This window comes from Macrobrachium rosenbergii, chromosome 21 (assembly GCF_040412425.1).
Source record: "Macrobrachium rosenbergii isolate ZJJX-2024 chromosome 21, ASM4041242v1, whole genome shotgun sequence".
NCBI classification, from domain to species: domain Eukaryota; kingdom Metazoa; phylum Arthropoda; class Malacostraca; order Decapoda; family Palaemonidae; genus Macrobrachium; species Macrobrachium rosenbergii.
The window spans coordinates 17,480,644-17,492,884 of NC_089761.1; the positions used below are offsets into that span (position 1 = coordinate 17,480,644).

General features: G+C 38.5%; 1 protein-coding gene across 2 annotated transcripts in view; it reads left to right on the forward strand.

Annotated features, from left to right (window-relative positions):
- The window catches only part of LOC136849724 (apolipoprotein D-like), a 27,479-nt gene extending 16,505 nt beyond the window's left edge, over positions 1 to 10,974 (forward strand). For both annotated transcript variants that reach the window (XM_067123100.1, XM_067123099.1), the window contains exons 3-5: positions 937 to 1,162; positions 3,750 to 3,901; positions 10,725 to 10,974. In XM_067123100.1, the coding sequence (XP_066979201.1) occupies positions 937 to 1,162; positions 3,750 to 3,901; positions 10,725 to 10,886 (540 nt within the window). In that variant the 3' untranslated portion in view covers positions 10,887 to 10,974. The remainder of the gene's footprint in view (positions 1 to 936; positions 1,163 to 3,749; positions 3,902 to 10,724) is intronic.
- Positions 10,975 to 12,241: the final 1,267 nt, after the last annotated feature.

The window sequence follows — 12,241 nt, forward strand, 5'->3', positions numbered from 1 at the left end:
TATCAACTTTATTCAAAATTCGAGAGGTGAAACAGTATCAAACTAATCCAAAATTTGCGAAGTTATTAGCCTCAGTAAAAAAAATTCGAGAAGTAAAACTAGGTATCAGCCTTATCCAAAATTTGCGAAGTAAATAGCCTCAATAAGAAAAATTCGAGAAGTAAAACTAGGTATTAGCCTTATCCAAAATTTGAGAAGTAAAACTTGGCATCAAACTTATCCAAAGTTCGAGAAGTAAAATTCAGCATCAAACATATTCAAAATTCAAGAAGTAAAACTTGGCATCAAACTTACCCAAAATTCGAGAAGTAAAACTTGGCATCAAACTTACCCAAAACTCGAGAAGTAAAACCTGGCATCAAACTTATCCAAAATTCGAGAAGTAAAACCTGGCATCAAATTTATCAAATTCAAAATTGGCATCAAACTCACCCAAAACTCGAGAAGTAAAACCTGGCATCAAAATTATCCAAAATTCGAAGTAAAACCTGGCATCAAAATTATCAAAATTCGAGAAGTAAAACTTGTCATCAAACTTATCAAAAAAAAGTTGGCATCAAACTTATCCAAAATTCGAGAAGTAAAACCTGGATCCAAAATTCGAAGTAAAACCTGGCGTCAAACTTATCCAAAATTCGAGAAGTAAAACTTGGCATCAAATTTATCCAAAATTCGAGAAGTGAAACCTGGCATCAAACTTATCCAAAATTCGAGAAGTAAAACCTGGCATCAAACTTATCCAAAATTCGAGAGGTAAAACTTGGCAGTAAAGCGAAGCATGAGCCTTATCCAAGATTCTGGAAGTAAAATTAATATCATCCAAAATTCGAGGAAGTAAAATAGCAACAACTTAACCCAGAATTCGAGAAGTGAAACATATCATCAGCGATATCCAAAATTCTATTAGTTAACCACAGCAGTGACCTTCATCCACAGTTCGAAGGACTGTGGTACGTGGTGGAGGCCTTCGACAACGGAGAGAGGTGCATGTCGCTGAACATCACGAGATCGGATTCTCCCGACACCTGGTCGATCGTGGAGGAGAAGGAGAACGGACTCTTCAACGCCCTCAGGCTGCCCCACTCCACCTTCAACACGGGCAAGATTTCGGTTCCCGACAAGAACAACTCTGCGGCCATGGCAGTCATATGGAGGTTGTCAGGTACGTCCCGTTGGGGGGAAGTGCGGTCAGTGCACGGTGCACTGTAGGCATTACTTAAGATTCTTTGCAGCGTTCCTTCGGCCCCTAGCAGCAACCCCTTTCATTCCTTTTTACTGTACCTCCGTTCATATTCTCTTTCTTCCATCATGCTTTCCACCCTCTCCCAAAAATTGATTCATTGTGCGACTGCGAGGTCTTCCTCATGTTATACCTTGCAGACCTTTTTGCTGTCAATTTATGTTTCGGCGCTGAATAACCTCATAGGTCCCAGTGCTTGGCCTATGGCCGAAATTCTATATTCTGTTCTGTTCTCCTGTTGTCAGGTATGGGGTAGCTTTGTTGTGGACTAGTTCTATATAGCACTATTTCTATTATTTAATTTCGTGGTAGTTTCTGTTTTTGTAGAGAATTATTATTATTATTATTATTATTATTATTATTATTATTATTATTATTATTATTATTATTATTATTATTATTATTATTATTATTGTAGTTGTCTTTGGTGGTTTGTTTCCATCATCCACTGCATAACCAGTGTTCTAGTATAAAACGGAAGTTATTGCTAAAAATTTCAGTGTCATGATCAGATCAGTGATCATTAAAAATCCACAATTGTGTCAATAAATTGTATTACTGGCAAAAGTTGAACTAGACTTTCGAGCACCGTTGTAAAAACACCGATGAGGAACAGCGTTCAGGTGTTCGAAAGTCTATGTTTAAAGTTGTATCTTTTACCATTAATACAATTTATTGATATAAAATTTCCATCTATTAGTATTACTTTCATTACTGTTGCTATCGTTCAGAACAGAACTATTGTTCGAGTATGAAAGAAAAGTAATTATTTTTAGCTGGTACTTCCAATTACAAAAGAATCGAGTGTTCTGTTATGAAGGAAAAAGGAATCATCATTGTTATCTTGTTGTTGCTGTTATACAGAACAGATCCAAAGTTCTAGGGTAACCAAAAATATTGTTGCTCATGTTATTGCTGCCCAAAATAGCACTTACGTTATTTTAAGCATTTCATATATTTTTTGTTTCTACTTTCTTTCGTGTTTCTATTTTTTGACAAAGTTAAAATGTTTACCTAATGATATCATGTTCTTTATTCATTAGACAAAAATTCCTCTACTTAGCTGTTGTAAGACATTGTCATATTACTAAAAAGTTATATATAACATTTTGGTCTTGAAGCGCAAAGAAAATATCAGAATTAATAAGGCATGATAATGTAATTGTCTGGCGAAATGTGAAGCCAAAATCAAACCTACTTAAAGGTGAAATTATTTAGAAACTTATGATAAAAACAAATATCATATTTCGCGTTCTTATCTAAAATTTAGATAAAAAATATTTTCAAATATCAGGCGATACATCTGTGTCTCTGACGTCATACGAAATACACCTGATTAATGATGATAAAGGATTTTCAGGATCCCAGTACTAACTTATATCATGAACTCCTTTGCCATTATTTAAAAAAAAAGTGCTAAGTAGAAAAAAAATACATTGTCCCGTCACGTATACTAACCTAGGCTTTCACACATGGAGTAATCCGCGCTTACCCATCTTCGGCTGTCATTGAATCGCCTCCGAAAAACAAAATCCTAACACTATACCTAGGTCTGGTTCCTCGTTGGACGAGTCGGTAGAGTTCTCGGATAGCACTCTGCTATGCCCGAGTTCGAGTCTCCGACCGGCCAATGAAGAATTAGAGGAATTTATTTCTGGTGGTAGAAATTCATTTCTCGCTATAATGTGGTCCCGTTGCTAGGTAAACAATTGGTTCTTAGTCACGTAAAATAAGTCTAATCCTTTGGGCCAGCCCTAGGAGAGCTGTTAATCAGCTCATTGGTCTGGTTAAACTAAGGTATACTTAACTTTTAACTATACCTGGGTCACGTGGTGTGACCTGGATCGACCTAAACTCTTCTATTGTGTTTGCAGCCGTCCTGCCGTTCACGCGTTTACCGAGGCGCCTCTCGTGTTCGTTCATACTGTTCTATGTTCTTTGTGATTGGGAGTACGTAAATAGCAAAAAAATATATATTGTTACTACTGTATTTACCTCTCTTTACAAAACAAATCAATAACATCTTTAAACGGCTTTGAATATTATATATACATATATATATATTATATATATATATATATATATATATATATATATATATATATATATATATATATATATATATATATAACATATATATATATATATATTATATATATATGTATATATATACATATATATATAATATATATATATATATAATATATTATATATATATATATATATATATATATATATATATATATATATATATATATATATATATATATATATATATATATATATATATATGTGACTGTTACTATTTTGTCTCTCTTTAAAAAGCAAAACAAAAACACTTTTAAGAATGAAAAATATATCAGTTGTTAATAACCTCTCTTTGAAAGGGCAAAAAAAAAAAAAACTTCGTGACAAAAACCATATATTAGTTATTAATGTACGTCTCTTTAAATAGCACAACAAAACCAGTTTTAAATAGTAAATAATATATATTACCCTGTTACTGCAGGCATAGCTGGGCATGCGTCGTTCACCGTCCACAACACCGACTACGAACAATTCGCCAGCGTCTTCGAGTGTCAGAACGTCGGGTTATTCCATCGTCAGACAGGGCTGGTTCTCTCGCGTACCCCTATGCTGCGAGTTGATCTCAGGCAGATGGTTAGTATATTTCCAGGTGTATATTACTTTACACACACACAGACACGTATGTGTATATATATATATTTATATCATATATATATATATATATATATATATATATATATATATATATATATATATATATATATATATATATATATATATATATATTATATATACAATAATATATTACTTCTACACGCACAGACACGTATGTATATATATATATATATATATATATATATATATATATATATATATATATATATATATATATATATATATCTATATCTATATTATGTATATAAATACATATATTATATATATATATATATATATATATATATATATATATATATATATATATAATCAGAAAGCTACAAACGTCCTTTAATATCCAATTCACTCTACCTCCCGGAAATAATATATTTTCATATATGTTACCGAAGGGAATTTTTAGTTGATAATAAGTCCACCGTCCCGTGGGGTCGAACCAGCGACGGACGAGAATCAGGACTACAGTGACGCACTAACGAAATCGGCCACAAGAGAGGTATAAGTGAATAACATCTCCCATCAACTCACCCGTCGAACTCAGGTGTTTTGCGTTTGGAGACGATATCCACCCACCTCTGCCATGTTGACCGTGTAGTGCGTTTGTAGCTTTCTGATTGTATATGAATCACGATGATGTGATAAATAGTCATATATATATATATATATATATATTGCACTGTTTAAGTGCAATTGCCAGTTGTGGACTAGAGCCTTCGTCTTAATGACTTCTCTTCGGGTGGGGCCTCAAGGGAATAAAAAACATAAGATTTCCAAGAAATTGATAAAATGGTAAAAATAAATTGACAATACATTATAAATTTTCAAGAAAACCAGCTTCCTCCACGAACTTCAAAATATCCTCTCCAAGATCCCAGGAAAGACGATAATTACCCTCCTCAACAATGAACTCTGAGAAGAAACGATTTCTCAAGTTCCAAAGGTTACACAGATACTGATGGCAATAATACGAAATACACTTTCCCCTAAATGAATTCTTGACATGGGAGAATTTTGATACAAACTAAATGGTGCAGAGTACAGTACAAAAATAAGAAAAAAAATATTTTAATCTTCTAGAAAACAGAAATTGAGTAATAAAGAGCATTCTGTTAATGGGAACTCAAGCTGTAGTGAGTTTCTTACCAGATCTTATAAGGAACCTGACCTTCCTCTTCTGGAGAGGACTCTCCCCTTCAAGGGTGCCCTCAAAGAACTGGTCTCCCTAAGGAGCCTTTGGCCCCCCACCCTTGGAGCCCCTCACCAGGCCCGCTTCACCAGCATGGCAGGATACCTGCCTGTCTTCCGAGAAGGAGCCTCTGGGTCGGACCCTTCCCTTCAAGGCTGCCCTCAGGAGACTGGTGAGCCTTGGGGGGCTTTTGGCCTCATCCTTGAAGTTCTTGGGCCCTCTCCAGGCCTGCTTCCCCAGCCTGGCAGGATACCTGCCTTCCTCTGAGAAAGCAGCCTCTGAATAGGACCCTGCCTTCCTTTGAGAAAGCAGCCTTGGGGTTGGACCCTTCCCTTCAAAGCTATCCTCAAGAGACTGGCAAGCCTTGGAGGCTTTTGGGCCTCATCCTTGAAGTTCTTGGGGCCCTCTCCAGGCCCACTTTCAGCCTGGCAGGATACCTGCCTTCTCCGAGGAAGCCAGCTCATCCTTGAAGTTCTTGGGCCCTCTCCCAGGCCCGCTTCAGCCTGGCAGGATACCTGCCTTCCTCCGAGGAAGCAGCCTCTGGGTCGGAACCTTTCCTTCAAGGCTACCCTCAAGATACTGGCGAGCCTTGGGGGCTTTTGTAGCTCATCCTTGAAGTTCTTGGGCCCTCTCCAGGCCCGCTTCCCCAGCCTGGCAGGATACCTGCCTTCCTCCAAGGAAGCAGCCTCTGGGTTGGACCCTTCCCTTCAAGGCTCCCCTTAAAAGACTGGCAAGCCTTGGGGTCTTTTGGGCCTCACCCTTGAAATTCTTGGGCCCTCTCCAGGCCCACTTCCCCAGCCTGGCAGGATACCTGCCTTCCTCCGAGGAAGCAGCCTCTGGGTTGGACCCTTCCCTTCAAGGCTGCCCTTAAAAGACTGGCAATCCTTGGGGTCTTCTGGGCCTCATCCTTGAAATTCTTGGGCCCTCTCCAGGCCCACTTCCTCAGCCTGGCAGGATACCTGCCTTCCTCCGAGGAAGGAGTCTCTGGGTCGGATCCTTCCCTTCAAGGCTGCCCTCAAGAGACAGGCAAGCCTTGGGGTCTTTTGGGTCTCATCCTTGAAGTTCTTGGGCCCTCTCCAGGCCTGCTTCCACATCCTGGCAGGATACCTGCCTTCCTCCGAGGAAGCAGCCTCTGGGTCGGACCCTTCCCTTCAAGGCTGCCCTCAAGAGACAGACAATCCTTGGGGTCTTTTAGGCCTCATCCTTGAAGTTCTTGGGCCCTCTCCAGGTCCGCTTCCCCAGCCTGGCAGGATACCTGCCTTCCTCCGAGGAAGCAGCCTCTGGGTCGGACCCTTCTTTTCAAGGCTGCCCTCAAGAGACTGGTGAGCCTTGGGGGCTTTTGGGCCTCATCCTTGAAGTTCTTGGGCCTTCTCCAGGCCCGCTTCCCCAGCCTGGCAGGATGCCTGCCTTCCTCCGAGGAAGCAGACTCTGGGTCGGACCCTTCCTTTCAAGGCTATCCTCAAGAGACTGGCGAGCCTTGGGGGCTTTTGGGCCTTATCCTTGAAGTTCTTGGACCCTCTCCAGGCCTGCTTCCCCAGCCTGGCAGGATACCTGCCTTCCTCCGAGGAAGCAGCCTCTGGGTTGGACCCTTCTCTTCAAGGCTGCCCTCAAGAGACTGGTGTGCCTTGGGGGCTTTTGGGCCCCTTCCTTGAAGTTCTTGGGCCCTCTCCAGGCCTGCTTCCCCAGCCTGGCAGGATACCTGCCTTCCTCCGAGGAAGCAGCCTCAGGGTCGGACCCTTCTCTTCAAGGGTACCCTCAAGAGACTGGTGTGCCTTGGGGGCTTTTGGGCCTCATCCTTGAAGTTCTTGGGCCCTCTCCAGGCCCACTTCCCCAGCCTGGCAGGATACCTGCCTTCCTCCGAGGAAGCAGCCTCTGGGTCGGACCCTTCTCTTCAAGGCTGCCCTCAAGAGACTGGTGAGCCTTGGGGGCTTTTGGGCCTCATCCTTGAAGTTCTTGGACCCTCTCCAGGCCCGCTTCCCCAGCCTGGCAGGATGCCTGCCTTCCTCCGAGGAAGCAGCCTCTGGGTCGGACCCTTCTCTTCAAGGCTGCCCTCAAGAGACTGGTGAACCTTGGGGGCTTTTGGGCCTCATCCTTGAAGTTCTTGGGCCCTCTCCAGGCCCGCTTCCCCAGCCTGGCAGGATACCTGCCTTCCTCCGAGGAAGCAGCCTCTGGATTGCGCCCTTCCCTTCAAGGCTGCCCTCAAGAGACTGGTGAGCCTTGAGGCTTTTGGGTCTCACCCTTGTCACCATACTCTTTGCTTTCTCTTACCCAGCTTCTCAAATATGACACTTGCTTTCTCTGAAGGCTTGAAGACGATTTGAAGCATCTCGGAGATTGTTCCTGGAGACTTTGGAGTTCGGCGTATGCGCTAATGGCATTTCTCTCGTTCTTGCAGGAGCTGGAGACCGAAGGATTCCAATATGTCTTTAAGGAAAATCCCGAAGGTTTTAGATCATTTGAACATCGCGTTAACCATTACCTAGAGTTCTTTTCTGACACATAAAAAGTTTGTTTTCTTTAATGAGTCTTCTTCTGTAATATGGGATTCCCTCTTACTGACGATATTGATCATCCCTTCGATTTTACCTTGCTTCTCCAAAAAGTAATTCTGTGAATCCAAAATTTGTCAGTTAGCTTCTAACACCTCAGGTTCTCTACATTTTTCTTCATCAACATTCTTCAGTTTACCTGCACGCCGATTTCCTCTCTTTTCTTTATTCCTTTTCTTTCTTATTTCGAGCGAAGAACTGCTCCAAGTGGTAATTTTGGACATCCAAAATCTCTTCTCAATCAGCTTAGAAAACACCTCGAGTTCTCTTATTTTTATTTCGTATAAATTCTTCAGTTCCTCTACGCCGCTGTCTTTCTTTCCTCTTGATTATTTCTTTCCTTATTTCGAATGAAGAACTTGCGTCCATAAGAGACAAAAAGCTGTAGATCTGCTGAATAAATCCATAATCGCAGAAAGCATGAACCTCGACTCCATACTGCTCCGCGAAGTAGTCCATATTTTCATCAGTAAAAAATTGTAGACTGAAGTTATCTGCCATTCTCCTGATGTACTTTTCCCTCTGGAAAATCTCTTTTAGTCGATCTGCTTCGTCATGCAGTCCATTTTAACCATAGCCTTCGCCTTCTTAGCTCACATGCTATCTCTGGAGGCTTCAAGACGACTTGCAGGGTCTCGGAGATGGCCACCGGAGGCCCTGGAGTCAGTGCACCTACTGAGTTACGGTGCAATACGCATGAGCGATTGGCATTTATCTCGTCCTTTCAGGAGCTGGAAACAGAATGAGTCTAAAACGACTGCAGGGAAAACACGAAGATATTACGCTACCAGGCGACGATGATGCTTTCTCGCAGCAGATGCTATGAAATTTTCTTGAAAGATTTGTTGCCACGAAAATATCAATATTTAAAAAAAGAAAGAAATATAAATTTAGAGAAAAATCATCATCGTATCTTTTTCTCTCGTCATCGGGAGATATCTGTCTGTCTGTCTATCTATCTACACGACTAGAGAAAAGGATACGGTGATGATTTTTCGCTAAATTTATATTTCTTTCTTTTTTCAAAATACTGTTATTTTCGTGGCAATAAAGCTTTCAAGAAAGTTTCACCCGGAACAGGTTTTAACAAGTTCGTAAATATGAATATGTACATATGTATGTGCACATACCGGTGTGTATATGTACATATATACATATGTATAAGTGTATAGATGTATTTATATATGCATGTACTTGTATTTATATATACACATACATAAATATACATGTGTATATATACATATATACACCTATATATATAAACATATACATACATTATACATGTATATATATACATATACACAGAAACACTAAATGTTTTCCATTCTGGATGGGAAACAAATAAACGGGAAAAAGTGTTTGGAAACAGTTTGCAAACAGTTTGTAAACTTTGTTTCCAAACAGTTTGCAAGCTCTGTTTCCAAACAATGTTTCCTAGAGTGGACAGGTCTTTAGAAGGTGTTACCTTTCCGGTTTTCAGCAGATATCGTGGGATGAGGTTGAAGTCCCAAAGCCCTACCTTGGAGGTACTTAAAGGGTTTATGTGCTATTGGTATATATGTGTGTATATATATATATATATATATATATATATATATATATATATATATATATATATATATATACATATATAGTATATACAGTATTACCAATTGCACATAAATCCCTTTTGGCATGTATATATATATATATATATATATATATATATATATATATATATATATATATATATATATATATATATATATATATATATGTATGTATATAAATATATACTGTGCATATATATGTATATATATACATTATATATGTGTGTGTTTGCGGTTATGAGATCTTCCTCGATCCAGAAGTTGAACTACGAATATAACACTGACGTTGACTTGCTGTTTTCTTAAAGCCACGCCTTTTAAATGGAAATTGGCTGAACGTCTAAATTATAATTAAGGTGATCCACAACGATATCCAACCGGTAGTCAAAATAACCAGTGATAAAATTTTGTTTTTTCCTACAGTGTAAGCTCTTTGTACACAGGCGACCAACAGAGGCATTTGCCTGTGTTGTGGGTAAATGAAGCCTATCATTCACTTGTTTTCAGTAATGGCACAACCAGATATTTATTAAAGTTAGTTTCTTACTTCATTAATCTGCTCTTTACGATTCTGCATAGTAACAATACAGCACACTATTAAGGATGAACAAACGATAAACTTTTTAACTGATTTTTAACAGAATTTAGTTTTCTGTAAAAGAAAACTATTGTGACGGCTTTGTCTGTCCGCCAGTACTTTTTCTGTCCGCACTTTTCTGTCCGCACTTTTTCTGCCCTTTTTCTGTCCGCCCTCAGATCCTAAAAACCACTAAGGTTAGAGGGCTGCAAATTGGTATGTTGATCATCGACCCTCCAATCATCACACATAGCAAATTGCAGCCCTATAGCCTCAGTGGTTTTTATTTTATTTAAGGTTAAATTTAGTCATAATCGTGCTTCTGGCAACGCAACAACACAAGCCACCACGGCCGGCTGAGAGTTCCATGGGCCGCGGCTCATACAGCATTATACCGAGACCACCTAAAGATAGATCTATTTTCGGTGGTCGTGATTATGCGCTGTACAGAAAACTCGATTGCGCTAGAGAAACTTCGGTGTATTTTTTACTTGTCTTTTTTATCCCAAACAGGGAAGTTGGGCTCAGAGTAACCCCTATTTCAAAGGCCATAGGGCGAGTTCAAAACAGAATTAGCGTTATGTGACTTTTTTTTTGTCTCATACAAGACATCATGATTTCTAAACTTTTAAATAAGTTTCAGCTATCAGTTTTAGATAAGGAGTAATATCGATTTTACTCGAAATATGTTTTGCTCGAGCTTAAATAAGCTTTAAACCTTAAATTCACTTTAGTGAAATAATCATATAATAATCAATCCTCAATGCATCTTAAGAGCTTGAATCGTATCAGTATTATAACTGACATAGTTTTAAATTAAACAAATATTTTAGTGTCCCTGAAATGTAACAGACATTAACCGCCTCTAACCATCATCTTACAGGCTCGAATTCACACACCTGACATAAAGGTGGCCTACTACAAGAGAGTCAGTCAAAGCCCCTGTAAATACAGGCGTCGGCAGCCGGAGGAGAGCCGACCAGCCCCGCCTCTCCACAATCAAGACGACCAGTGGGCAACCTTCAACGGAGTGCCCAACTCCTGAGCTGGTCATCACCAGCTGACCCATTTGAAAAAGGTGTTCATTTTCTTGGTATCAGAAATTATGACAAATGCAATAACAGGAAATGATATCTTGAGTTTATATTGCCTTTCGTATTTAAGCGATTTTTTTTTGTAGAAATGAATGAATGTGTGATTACCAGTATATATATATAATTATATATATATATATATATATATATATATATATATATATATATATATATATATATATATATATATATATATATATGCACAACACACCTTTACCTTTTTGTCAATACTCATTCATAATATTCGCCTTCAGAATGTGACATTATCTGCATTATACATATGTGTGTGTGAGTAGCATTCTGTTATAGAAATGTTTAACTTATTCAGAAGAAACTGGTATGTTATACGGTTGCTTTGATTTTATTCTCAAACTATTTTTCACTAAGAAATTTGTCTGCTCTTGGTTTTTATATTGGAGAAACTTTTCTTTATTATTATTATTATTATTATTATTATTATTATTATTATTTATTATTATTATTATTATTATTATTATTATTATTATTATTATTATTATTATTATTATTATTATTATAAGGATTTGCTGGATAATTCATTTGTGAAGGTAAGTAAATGAATAAATTGTAGAGATAATTCATTGAGTACATTTACAGAAACTTAATATTTTTTTTATGATTTGCTTTATTACCTTTAATTATGAAATCCTTCTACCATACACTCAAAGAAAATAAAGATTATAGTATCAGTTTATTAGTAAAACCCCTTATATTACATTTCATATACAGTTTATTTTATACTGGATTGTCCTATGGGACTTCGAACTACATGAAATGAGGCTAACGGCCACCTGTGACAATTGCTCATTTCACTCAAAGCGCAACAAATGGACGTTTGTGCAGCACAAAAAATTGCTTGGCATTGCTTCACCGTTACCATGCAGAGTTGATGACCATAGTTACAAAATGGTAAATAAAAAAAATCTCGTTATAAAATAATCAAAACTAAATTGATTAGTTCATCTGGGCCGTAATTCTTTCACCGCCTCCTTTTTCCCTAATTCATTGGCGTCAACTTCCGAAAGCCGTACTAATGGCTCTCTCATTGTTAGACCCACTCCGCCTCCTTTTTTCGTCTACATCTGTTCAATAGACAAGTGCATGCGGTTGCCTTGTTCCGTTAGTGGACTGATTTGTAAACGCAGATGACCTCACTAAGCAGTCAGTCTTATAGATAGTTAAGAAACTATCATACTAATTTCTAAACTATCCTGTGACAAAACTGACTGCTCCTTTTTCCTTATGTGGAATTTGACGTCCTAATATTGTGTATTCTCCAGCCTTTCTA